The sequence below is a fragment of the Mustelus asterias genome, chromosome 18 (genome assembly GCF_964213995.1).
Source record: "Mustelus asterias chromosome 18, sMusAst1.hap1.1, whole genome shotgun sequence".
Lineage (NCBI taxonomy): Eukaryota > Metazoa > Chordata > Chondrichthyes > Carcharhiniformes > Triakidae > Mustelus > Mustelus asterias.
The window spans coordinates 66,800,627-66,814,094 of record NC_135818.1 but is presented as its reverse complement, the minus strand read 5'-3'; the positions used below and the strand labels follow the sequence as shown (position 1 = coordinate 66,814,094).

At 47.1% G+C, this 13,468-nt stretch overlaps 1 protein-coding gene across 1 annotated transcript in view; it reads right to left on the bottom strand.

The window, feature by feature from the left end:
* The window catches only part of prkcha (protein kinase C, eta, a), a 212,311-nt gene that overhangs the window by 22,223 nt on the left and 176,620 nt on the right, over positions 1–13,468 (bottom strand). Inside the window, exons 12-13 of the mRNA XM_078234226.1 lie at positions 5,991–6,129; positions 1,176–1,364 (exon numbers count right to left, since the gene is read on the bottom strand). Coding sequence (XP_078090352.1) covers positions 1,176–1,364; positions 5,991–6,129 — 328 coding nt within the window. The remainder of the gene's footprint in view (positions 1–1,175; positions 1,365–5,990; positions 6,130–13,468) is intronic.

Here is a 13,468-nt window from a genome sequence, read left to right as displayed (position 1 = left end):
CAACAATATTCAATAGCACATAGTGTGGGCGGCACTGTGGCATAGTGGTTAGCGCCGGTGATGAAGGTTCGGTTCCCAGCTTGAGTCATTGTCTGTGAAGAGTTTGCACCTTCTCCTTGTACCATCATTTATATCACACAAGGGGAGTGATTCAGCAAGCACAATAATTGCACAATTTACTTTACTCGGGTTTCTTGCTGGAATCTTGGACAGGCAAGAACAAGCTGATAGACAAACAAGTGTTTGATTTCGTGCCTTTGGGATGCTTTGCTGAGAGAGGCCAATTAATGTTGAGGGACTTGCCAAGTCCCAAGTGGCTAATGAGGGAATTGGAGCACAGTCTGCAAAAGATCACTCGATAATTGATGGATGGACATCCTGGTCACCTAAGGGGTGGCACGGTGGCAGAGTGGTTAGCACTGCTGCCTCACAGCGCCAAGGACCCGAGTTCAATTCCCAGTTTGGGTCACTGTCTGTGTGGAGTTTGCACATTCTCCCTGAGTCTGCATGGATTTCCTCTGGGTCCTCCGCTTTCCTCCCACAGTCTGAAAGACGTGCTGGTTCGGTGCTCTGGCCATGCTAAATTCTCCATCAGTGTACCTGAACAGGTGCCGGAGTGTGGCAACTAGGGGATTTTCACAGTAACTTCATTGCAGTGTTAATGTAAGCCTACTTGTGACAATAATAAATGAACAAAACCATTTATTAACTGAGCCATCAGGGTGATGGGAAATGCTTTGTACATACTTTTGGGTGGCATGGTGGCACAGTGGTTAGTACTGCTGCCTCACCGCGCCCGGGACCCGGGTTCAATTCCCGGCTTGGGTCACTGTCTGTACGGAATCTACACATTCTCCTCACGTCTGTGTGGGTTTCCTCCGGGTGCTCCAGTTTCCTCCCACAATCCGAAAGATGTGCTGGTTAAGTGTGTTGGCCATGCTAAATTCTGGTTCTGTGTACCCGAACAGGCGCCGGAGCATGGCGACTAGAGAATTTTCACAGTAACTTAATTGCAGTGTTAATGTGACATTTCTTGTGACACTAATAACTAAACTTTAGGAGTTATTTCAAGATCATTAATTCCATTCCTGCCTTGCCCACTTTGCTCTGGAGTTGCAAAAGCAATGACTCAGTCTCGCACGCCGCTGAGAGTTAGGGAGTGGGTGTCAACTTACCGCTTTGAGGATGGCTATTGCACGGTCACTCAGCCAGACTGGGTAAAGGACCTCGTCATTCAGGATAGATTCAAACAGGTCGTCTTCATTCTCAGCCTCAAATGGGGGCTGGCCACACAGCATCTCGTACAACAGGACACCCAGTGCCCACCAGTCCACAGAGGAACCATACTGCAACTCCTGCAGAATCTGTCCGGAGAAACAGAATTCCCGTCAATCCACCAAAATTAACCCAGAAACTTCAATACAGTATCAATGTTAAGATTCCCGTCTGAATGGGACTGCAAAGCATGAAAGCAACGCAGTCAGGAATGCTATATGTGTCACCATCAGTGGGGACCCAGAAAATCTGTCACGTGTCCCGGTCGCTTCCATCTGGCTTGCTCTGTCTCAGCTGTGCGATCAAATGTCCTAATGAGTTGAATAGACCTATAAGTGGACCATGTGCTACCTAGGAAATAGGTTATGGTTCAATTAGGCATGAAACACATAACAGATCCAGGATTCTACTTTTGTTTGACAGATGCTAGGTGCAGCAGTTACAATATTAATTATTTGATGGCATTCGGACCCATTGAGGCATTTCATGCCTTCAGAACCCTGAATTAGAACAGGGATACCTGCTTCAATTATGTCCAAGGTGCAAGGCAGATGGACACCATTAAGCAGACTGCCTGGAACATCTAAAATGAAAAAAAAATCTCAATAAATAAAACAAATGGCTAAAGAAAATTCAGGTAAAAACAGTTGTTCTCAGTAACACAATCTGTCCACCTCCATGGATAAATACTTAAAAGTTTTAAAGCATTCAGGGAGAAAGAGTAGGGGGGAGATTGGGATTATTTTGACAGCCCTTTCAATGGGCTGGCACAGGCGCAATGGGCCAACTGACCTCCTTCTGTGCTCCGTGATCACGCGTTGTGTCCAGTTCTCCAACACGCGTGCCTTGGTTGGTGCTTTTGTCAGCTTTTCACCCCCACCTCCGCACACACCGAAACCCGGAGGGGAGATGGTTTACATGGGGAGTGAGAGGGAGAGTGAAGTTCTGGCGTGCCATGACCAACTCAAATTAAATTACTTGGTGAACCGTTATTGAGCAGTGCTGAGTAGCCGGCGGGGGTTGGGGGGAGCGGGAGGAGAATAATGCAGCAACTTGCAACATCTTTCACAATGTAAAACAGCCTCGGGGCACAAGATACACAAGAGCAGTGTCAAAGAAAATCTGCCACAGCCACAGGAGAACATCTTAGGCAGGTGGAAGAAGTGGGTTTTAAGGAGTATCTTAAAGGTGGGAAGAGAGGTAAAGAGCAGCGAGGTTTAGGGAGGAAATTTCAAAGCCTAGGGAGGGCATGGCCACCAATGGTGGAGAAACTTAATCAGGGACTGTGCAAGAGTTCAGTATTGGAACAACACAGATGTCTCTGAGGATTGTAATGAATCATAGAATCCTACAGTGCAGAAGGAGGCCATTCGGCCCATCGAGTCTGCACCCACCACAATCCCACCCAGGCCCTATCCCCATAACCCCATGCATTACCCCAGCTAGTCCCCGTGACACTAAGGGACAATTTAGCTTGGCCAATCCACCTAACCCGCACATCTTTGGACTGAAGGAGGTAGTGAGGGCGAGATCGTGGAGGGATTTGAAAACAAGGAGAATTTTCAAATCAAGACATTGCTTAACTGGGTGTCAATGAAAGTACGAGATGATGGGTGAACAGGACTGAGTATGAATTAGGACATGGGCATCAGAGTTGTTGATGACCTTGGCTTCATGGAGAGTGGAAGATGGAAGGTTGGTCTGGAGTGTTTTGGAATAGTCAAATCTGGAAGCAGCAAAGTAAGGGGCTTCCAGGTAGCTGAGGCAGGTAGAGAGGCAGAGGGTGGTATGGAAGTGGAAAAAGTATCCATCATCATGGTGCAGATATGTGATCAGAACCTCACCTCAGACAGTGGCCAGGGATGTAGTGGGTGGCTAGACAACAGAACTTGTGATAATATGAGTCACACAAGGCTTTACAAGGAATTTAAGCTGTGCACTGGCCATGTTGAGTCAGACCACTGATTCATTTGCCACTTCAGAAAGAGGAACATTCAGTGAAGACGTCCACTGGTCTGAGGGGTCAAGGTTCAAATTCATTTCAAATCGATTTAATAACATTCTCTTCTATGAAACATTGTGGGCGGAATTTACCAGCCGTTCATGCCGGCGACGTTATCCGGTCTCACTGCAGTGAATGGAGATTTGGCAGAGCGCCAAGTTCTCCGTCCTCGTCTGCGGGGCCGGCAGGGCATGAACATCTGGAAAATTCCGACCCTAATGAGGGCCCTACTTGGAAAAAAACGTCTGAGTAACCTCAACCTACATCCTAAAGGAAAAGGCTCAGAGTGCAACACTGTACGTATCACAGAAATCACAGAATCTCGACAGTGTAGAAGGAGGCCATTCAGCACTGACACTCTGACAGAGCATCTTACCCAGGTCCACACCCTGTCCTATCCCCATAATAATCCGGCAAAAAATTGGCAGTATAATGATGACCTCTGTCAGAGACCAAAGTCCCACACTGTACTCTCGGGAATGCTTCTACAAAGGTAAAGGTGCATTTTTTGAACCAACATGGTTCTAAATCCTTGCATCTGATCATGTCACAAGTGGCCGAGAGGAGTGTTTGACGGAGACAAGGGATAAGAGAAGTTACAAAGCGTCCCATTGTCCAAAATTTGCATTTCCAATTTTATCAACACAACTTTCAGCAAAGTAAAGATTTTGAGCCCAGCCTGTCAACATGACAGTGAGAACATTGATCGTTATTGCTATCACTCAACTGATATGAAGCATTCTTATGTGGCTGTGTGAATTTGCTCTCATACTATATCTTTGAACATCTGAGCATTGGCAGTTGATCAGATAAGGGAAGGTTTTCAGTCATCCTATTTTCATTATGAAGCGCAGATCGTTTGGAGTGGATGCTGCACAGTACTCATATCTCTGAGAATGCATGGTCATCTCTTGAAGTGGTTTGGAAACACTGCCTTCGGGTAATTGTCACGTGGCACGGTTCACACCATACTTAAGCTACTTGTGTGGACTGGCACACTTGCAAAGGTGCAACTGTTTCTAATTCATAAAATATAATTTAGTCCCTGGTTTCTGTACTTTCCCCAGTTCTCAGGGACAATTCTTGTTCTGCCAAACCAAAGTGTCACCGCTCAAAAGATAAATGTGTAGCTGAATATAGCACGGATCGAAAGGAACCAGTTGGGCTTCTGGTAGTCACAGATAGCCGATGACAGCCAAGACAGTAATAAAATGCCAAACCCATCTATGATTACAGGCTCATAATGTATCCTCTGAGGCCCAGCAGTGTTGGAAACGCACATGATAGACTTTCCGGCACGTGAAACAAAGGGAAGTATTTAATGGAGGCAAGAGCCCCATGTCGTTTCTTTTAGGGAGGGTTGCTGAGTGAAGTTCAGGCACTTAACTGGGCAGCAATGGGTCTTCCTGGGATCAAAGACCCCAAGGGCAAAGGTCCTGTCCGCTGAGAGCTATGGACCAGTGGCTCTATTGTATCGCTGAGACGGTGGGTTCTGCCTGTATGACATCCGGCCATGGTCTGGAATTGCCACTGGATCCCAGGCAGCAGGTAAGTGATGGTGGGAGAAGGGTCATGGGTTAGGGGTCGCGGGAGGTCAGCAATGAGGGCGGGGGGTGCTCACAATAGGCATCCCCCTTTCCCAATGCTGTGTTCCCCAGGCGCTGAATGCATTTGAACTTGGGCCTGCTCCTGAGAGCCACGAAGCAAACTCGCACTGGTTTGTGTGCCGTGCTCCCTGCAGGGTTTAGAGAAATGGTGGCAGGATGAAACCCTTAAGGGTGTCAATTGGCAGTGGAGGTGGGTAGACTGTCCACAGGCTCTTCTGTCATGCACTTTACTGGATTAGAGGCGAGAAGGTGGCAGGATCCCCAACACCACCCTCCCACCTGTTTAAATGACCCTCTGCCACCAGACCTGTCGCGGTGAGGTCATTAAATAATCCCATAATGGATCAAACTGTGCTAAGATTTGATTTGATTTACTACTGTCACGTGTATTGGGATACAGTGAAAAGTATTGTTTCTTGCGCGCTATACAGACAAAGCATACTGTTTATAGGGTACGTGGGAGAGAAGGAAGGAGAGGGTGCAGAATGCAGTGTCACGGTGGCACAGTGGTTAGCATAGCTGCCTCACAGTGCCAGGGATCCAGGTTCGATTCTGTCCTTGGGTCACTGAATGTGTGGAGTTTGCACATTCTCCCCGTGTCTGCACGGGTTTCCTCCGGGCGCTCCAGTTTCCTCCCACATCCAAAGATGTGCGGGCTAAGTTGATTGGCCATGCTAAATTGCCTCTTAGTGTCAGGGCAATTAGCAAGGTAAATGTGTGGGGTTACGGGGATGGGGCCTGGGTGGGATTGTGGTCGGTGCAGACTCAATGGGCCGAATGGCCTCCTTCTGCACTGTAGGGTTTCTATGATCCATGATTCTAGAAAGATCAACTTAATATAAGGTAGATCCATTCAAAAGTCTGAAGGCAGCAGGGAAGAAGCTGTTGTAGAGTCGGTTGATATGAAGTCCAGTGCTTAGCACCATGTTGAGAGTAGCATAAGTTTGCAGGCAGAAAGCTTCAGAAATAGTGGCAAAAGCAAGGATTCAATGCGGTGAAGATACATCAGCTGATACCCAGCTTCAAGGGAATCCTCATCCTTATTCCCAACTGAATCTCTAACAAAACTGTGCGCCAGGAAGGATTTTCATTTGCCTTTGACCTACCTCTGGTGCAATGTAGTCGGGCGTACCACAAAAGGTCCCAGTCGTGTAATTATTATAGATACCCTCTTTGCACATTCCAAAGTCCGCCAGTTTGCAATGTCCCTCTGAATCTAACAGAACGTTATCCAGTTTCAAATCTCTGCGAGAGAGGAAAATACAAAATGACATATTTTTGCGACTTCGGAGTAACAGAGGATCTTATACATTGTGTGACTATATCTACTGAGTATCGGATCAATGATAAAATAGGACGGTATAAGCAGTTGTCAGATGAAAAGGCAATACATTTCATTACAAAGTGTTCACTGTTCTTCTGTGCAGCACCTGTTAAGTGTTTTACAATGACCTCAGAGAGCGAGAATTCGAGGAGTGATAAAGCGACAAGAGCCAGGTTTGTTCCTGATTGTTATTAGTGACCCTGCCGGAAACACAGTGTGTGAACACTGAACACATCCAGCAGTGAAGCACTCTCAGGTCGAATAGCATTCCAACAATTATTATCTTGGCTCACACATTTCTGGGGCAAAGCACCTATGCCTTCAGTGGAATATGCCAGTAAGAATTAGTATAAGGGGCAGAAAGAAAGAATGTTGACCGCGATTCTCCCATCCCGCTGTGTTAATCTTTTAGCGCAGTGGGCCAGGGGATTCTCGCATCGGCCGATTCGTGGGGTTCGCGCACTCGTTCCCGCCGTGGTAGCGTTGCCCAGCGCCAGATTTCCGGCAGCATGTGTTTTGTGCCAGATTGGTGGCGAGGCGGGAGAATCATTGGCATATCCATTTTTTAAATGGGGCGGCACGGTGGCACAGTGGTTAGCACTGCTGCATCACAGCGCCAGAGACCCGGATTCGATTCCTGGCTTGGGTCACTGTCTGCGTAGAGTTTGAACATTCTCCCCATGTCTGTGTGGGTTTCCTCCGGGTGCTCCAGTTTCCTCCCACAGTCCAAAGATGTGCAGGTTAGGTGCATTGGCCAAGATAAATTCTCCCTCACTGCACCTGAACAGGCGCCGGAGTGTGACGACTCGGGGATTTTCACAGCAACTTCATTAGTGTGAATGTAAGCCAACTTGTGACTAATAAATAAACTTTAACTTTTCATGTAATTTAAATGAGATTAGCAGGACGGGACTGAAGTCTCCGGGCCCACCAGCATCCCTCCCCCCACCCCCCTGCCAGAATGGTTCACTCCAGCGGCGATTACAATAGGTCCCCACTTTCAGGGAACTAGCAGCCGGACCCCGCTGGAGTGAAAAAGGGGGGGGTGGGGAGGACAATTGGGGACCACCTGAAGGTCGGGCAGTGGGGGGTTGGGGGGGCCTGGGAATTGGCACCCTGGCAGTGCCAGCCTGGGCCCCCTGACACTGCCCAAGGGGCAAAGTGCCAATGCCCACAGGGCACCCTGGCACTTCCCATCGGGCATGGGACAGGGCCAGGGGATGGGGCTGGATGGGGGCGGGGGGGGGGGGAAATCGGTGTGGTGGGGGGGGGTCCCTTTGCCACTTTGCAGTCGGGATCGGTGGGGAAGGAGGGAGGCCAGTGATTGGGGAGGTAGAGGGCCAGCTGTCAGGGGGGAAACTGGGAGTGGGTGGGGGGCTGGAGATCGCAGAGGGCTGGGGGGGGGGGGGGGGGGTGGGTTCAGGGCTGAGCCCGGGAATGATCAGGGCTAGCAATCCGGCTGTGGGGAGGTGGAGTGGGTGGGGGGCGGGGAGCAGGAGACATGGGCGTTGCACAGCCGGTGTTGTAGGGATTGCTGGTTCTTCAGCTTTGCTCTAGATCTGTTCAGAATTGGATTTATTCCTGTTGAGAGATTATCCAGAGTTTGGAAAAGCAGCGGGAGGAGTAATTGGGAGCCCGAACTAGCAGGGGACACAGAGCACACATTAGACGTGATTAATTTCACGCTCGGAATGGATGTTACATTCCTTGGCCTCCCTGTGTCGTACTGTGGAATTTTTATGAATACTTTGCATCCAGTCACCAATATGTTGGAAATTTGGCTACAGAACACATCCAGCAACAGTCAGTGCTGTAAGCTTCCAGAAAACCAACAAATAGGCCTCTCTCCCAAATTCAGCTGGAAGCAAAACAAAAAGAAACCTAAAATGACAGCAGTTTTTCCAGGAAGAACGACAAGACTGTCTTGAGTTCTGTGTCTATTCCATTTAAAGGCCGATTCATGAACCAGATAGCGAGTATTTATTTTTGAAAGAAAGAACAGTTGCATTTACATTCCACCCTCCGTATCCTCAACACATCCCAGAGAACCTTCCAGCCAAATTACTTCAGAAATGTGGTTACTGGAGGCAGCCAGTTTACTGTGAGGAAAATTGACTTCAAAAATACATGTGTCGTGTCAAACAGCTGACAGAAAAAGAAAAATACACAAATGCCGCAAATTGGAAATGAAAATAGAAAATATCACCAACACAACAGATCTGTCAGTACCTTTCTCTTACAGATACTAGTGGACTCTGTGCATTGGCTGTTTTTGCTCTATTTTAGATGTGTTACTAAATTCAATTGGATTGGGAAAGCATTTTTTAAAATCTGATTAAAAGGTTAAGGGGGGGTTAGCTGGTGATGGAGATCATTCTACTCCTTTTACAAACCCCACACTCAAAATCAAACATTGCCATGGCAACCGAGTAGAGCAAAGCTTGTGCGTTTCTTGGTTGTATTTCAAGATGCTTCTATAAATGACTGAAACGGAGAGAAGATTACACTGGCACAGGGTTTCAGGTCAGCGCTCAAGGGATGGACCATCAGCCTCAGGGGGGGTCACGAGGGTTCACGGGCTCAAGGTGAGAGGGGCGAAGTATAACTCAGATATTAGAGGGATGTTTTTTACACAGAGGGTGGTGGGGGCCTGGAATGCGCTGCCAAGTAGGGTGGTGGAGGCAGGCACGCTGACATCGTTTAAGACTTACCTGGATAGTCACATGAGCAGCCTGGGAATGGTGGGATACAAACGATTGGTCTAGTTGGACCAAGGAGCGGCACAGGCTTGGAGGGCCGAAGGGCCTGTTTCCTGTGCTGTACTGTTCTTTGTTCTCAGTTGACACTGACATCGCTAGGACTGGACAAGATCCAATCACTTTGTCCATCCATCTCCAGCTGGAGTTCAGATGCTAACGTTCCGGTCACTCATGCTTCCACCAGCATGAGGGTGCTCTTGGCTAATTTGTTGAAGAGATTGTAAATGGCAAATTGCGACACATGGGAAGAATGCTTTCTCCCTTCAATATTCTCTCCATCAATACCCCTATGTTCCTGAAGCGAGTGACTCGTACATTTGACATGTGCCAGCAGCCTCCAGTGACTTAATTAAAGTTTCAATCTTCACAAGCCAGGTCAGATAATAGTAATATCTGTGGAACAAGGCCAGCTAGTCATGGGAACACCTTCACCGCCTAGTTCCTCTCCTAGTTATGCATCATTCTAACTTGGACATGTATCACTGTTCTTTCAACATCACTTGGGTCAATATCCAGAAACTTCTGTCTGAACAACATTGTCGAGTATGTTCACCACATCAATGGCAGTGTTACAAGTAGAAGGCTTAACACCACCTTTTCAAGGGCACCACACTTCAGGAGGGATGTGGAGAATTTGTACAGAAGAGCTTTGCTGGAATGGTTCCAGGGGTGAGGGATTACAGTTGGGTGGACAGACTAAAGAAGCTGGGATTTCTCCTTAGTGCCAAGCAGACAAAAGAGGAGATTTGATAGGGGTGGTTAAAATCATGAAGGGTTTAGACAGAGGGAATAAAGAGAAACTGTCTCCAGCTGCTGAAGGGTTGATAGCCAGGGGCTACAGATTTAATGTGATTGGGGAAAGAACAAGAGGCAACCTGGGGGAATTTGGAATGCACTGTCAGATAGGTCGGCAGAAACAAATTCAACAGTGGCTTTCATAGGGGATTGGATAATTACATGAAGTAATTACAGTAATGGAAGGATATCGAGAAATAGTGAGGTTGTGTTTACTAACTGGATTGCTTTTCGAAAGAGTTGGCACAGACTCAATGGGCCCCTCTATGGTAATTATGAATGGGCAATAAATCCCAGCGATACCCACATCCCGAGAATTAATTTTTAATCAGTCGATAAATGTTCCTGAGCCATTTGATTGCAACAGCATTGCATTAAGGATCCTCGCACACACATGCCCTGGCGTGTTTGCTGTGGCTGAGTGGCGAGCACTCCTGTCTCTGCATCACTTGGTTCAAGGGTTCAAGTCCGACTCCAGGTCTGATGCTGCTCTTGGCATGTTCTCCTACCCTCTCCTTTGAACCATGGTTAATGGTAATGGCAGAGTGAGGGATATGCCAAGACATATATCAAGGCTGACACTCCCCTTTGTCATTCAGCAACATTATCATCGCTGAATTCCCCACCATTAACATTCTGGGGGCTTGACCAGAAACTTCATTGGACTAGCCATACAAATACTGTGAGAGCAGGTCAGAGGCTAAGTATTCAGCAGTGAGCTACCCAGCTCCTGACTCCCCAAAATCTGTCCACCATCTACAAGGCCAAGTCAGGAGTGTATTGGAATACTCTCCACTTACCCAGATGAATGCAGCTCCAAAAGCACTGAAGAAGCTTGACACAATTCAGGATGAAGCAGCCCACTTGTTCAGCATCCTATCCACCATCTTAAGCATTCACTCCCTCCAGCACTCATGTGTGGGGACAGCAGCGTGTACCATCTGCAGGATGTACTGCAGTAACTCACCAAGCTGTCTTGAACAGCACCTTCAAAACCCACAACATCCACCATGAGGAAGGACAAGGGCAACTGGCGCCTGAGAACACCACCACCTGCAAGTTCCCCTTCAAGGTCAACACCATCCAGATTCGGGAACCGTTCTTTCACTGTCGCTGGGTCAAAATCCTGGAAGTCCCTTCCTAAAGCACTGTGGGTGTCCCTATAATCACAGGGACTGCAGCAGTTCAAGGCAGCAACTCACCACCACCTTCTCAAGGGGCAATTAGGAATGGGCAACAAATGCTGACCTATCCAGTGACCCCCCCACATGTTATGAATGAATAAAAAGAAAAGGAGGAAAGAAAAATCCTGATTAAAAACAATTGCAGAGATAAGGAAATTTCTAGGCAAAACTGGGGTGGCATGGTGGCACAGTGGTTCGCACTGCTGCCTCACAGCGCCAGGCACCTAGGTTCCATTCTCGGCTTGGGTCACTGTCTGTGCGGAATCTGCACGTTCTCCCCATGTCTGCGTGGGTTTCTTCTGGGTGCTCCGGTTTCTTCCCACAGTCCAAAAGACATGCTGGTTAGATGCATTGGCCATGCTAGGGTGGCACAGTGGTGAGCACTAGTGCCTTACAGCTCCAGGGACCCGAGTTCAATTCCTGGCTTGGGTCACTGTTTGTATAGAGTCTGCGTCATATCCCTGTGTTTGCATGGGTTTCCTCCAGGTGCTCCGGTTTCCTCCCACAGTCCGAAAGACGTGTCGGTTAGGGTGCATTGGCCATGCTAAATTCTCCCTCAGTGTACCCGAACAGGCGACGGAGTGTGGCCACTGGGGGATTTTCACAGTGCCTTCACTGCAGTGTTAATGTAAGCCTACTTGTGACACTAATAAGTAAACTCTAAACTTTAACTTTGATGTTGATGTGGTTCCATATCTTTCCATCATTGCTCATCTGAAAATAGTATTACTCCTTTAATAAACAAAGCAGCATTCACTAACTTACACAGAAACAATTGTAAAAGTAACAGAGTATGCCTTCCAGAGGTTTTAAGATAGAAATTCAATACTGCTGCGACAAATCTATAAGCTCGACATTTAAAATGGCAGGTTAGACTTGACACAGGATTCGGGTGTAACACACTACCATTGAGGGTTAAGAGCAGGAAGGATGGGGACCGTGAGACAGGATCACACCACCACTGACAGAACGTGGCATGCTGCCAAGCTGAAGCATATTTCCAACCTTAATGCTACAGGAGTGTCTTAGATCAAGTGGTTACGGGTTTTGTTATTCCTGGCAGCACTCCCAGTGTCAGCAGAACTATAAAGTGCGAATGTTCTGTATACTGCAGTTGAGTTTAAAGAAGCAAGTTTAGAATTATCTTTAAAGAATTCTTTGGCGGAGTAAAACTTTAGCGAACATACAGGGAACGTTATTTTCTCAAAGGAATCCGAAAAGTTGGGTTCCAACCAACTTTCTTCAGGAAATTAGTTTATCTTTGACACAGTAGAATGCCAAATGTAGCTTATTCAAAATGCATTCTGCAGGCTAAGAAAACAATAAACAATTTAAATGTCCGAATTTATTCATCCAAGTTTTCAACCTGGACAGGTTAACAGCAGGAAAAGACAATTAAACTTGTCCCCCTGAATGTCTACTCTGAGGCAGGATGATTACCTTTGCTTTATCTGCTGTTGAAGTGTTTCATTCGCTTGCATCGTCAATATTTTCTCTGCCAAGAAAATAAGTAGAATCATAGAATCCCTACAGTACAAAAGGAGGCCATTCGGCCCATCGAGCCTGCACCGACAACAATCACACCCTATCCCCGTAACCCCATATTCCCATATTTACCTTGCTAATCCCCCCACCCCCCCACTCCCCCGAAACTAGGGTCAATTTAGCCTGACCAATCAACCTAACCTGCATATCATTGGAGTGTGGGAGGAAACCGGAGCACCCGGAGGAAACCCCCGCAGACAGAGGGAGAACGTGCAAACTCCAAATAAAGCTGCCATATCAGGAAAACTCTTTTTTTGGAAATGAATACAGATTAAATCTTCTTCAATCGAGTCTATTTACCAAGCATAGGCAGAACTTGAGGTAAGATTTGAAACTCACCTATTGAATTATTAAGAAGTTTGATATAGCTGAGGTTTCAAAGCATTCAAAGTGCCTCAAATCACTCATAATATAACTGTACTTGGAAACCCAGTGCCCTTTGAACTTCAGTTCCACGATCATTACAATAACTTAAAATGGTCACTTCAGAAACCGCCATGTTTGAAGGGCAGCCTCTATAAATTGCATCAAGTTCAAAATGTGGCCATAAAAAGGCAACTGGTGTGGAGTGAATAGAGAACAGGGTTAAACAAGCCAGCCTGTGGAGTAATGCTCGATTAACCTTTGAAGGGGAGCTTGTGGAGCGGGCAGTAGCGCACAGGGAAACATTCTACAGAACCACAAAATGAATAGGGTAAAGCCATATTTCTCCATGAACTTGGTGGGCCTTTTCTAGAATTCATTATAGTTTCTTATGGCCTTAACGTGAGCAAGAACATCAGATATGGGGGAGGCAATGGCCTAGTGGTATTATTGCGAGACTATTAATCCAGAAACTCAGCTAATGTTCTGGGGATGTGGATTCGAATCCTGCCACGGCAGGTGGTAGAATTTGAATTCAATGAAAAATATCTGGAATTATGAGTCTACTGATGACCATGAAACCATTGTCAATTGTTGGAAAAACCCATCTGGTT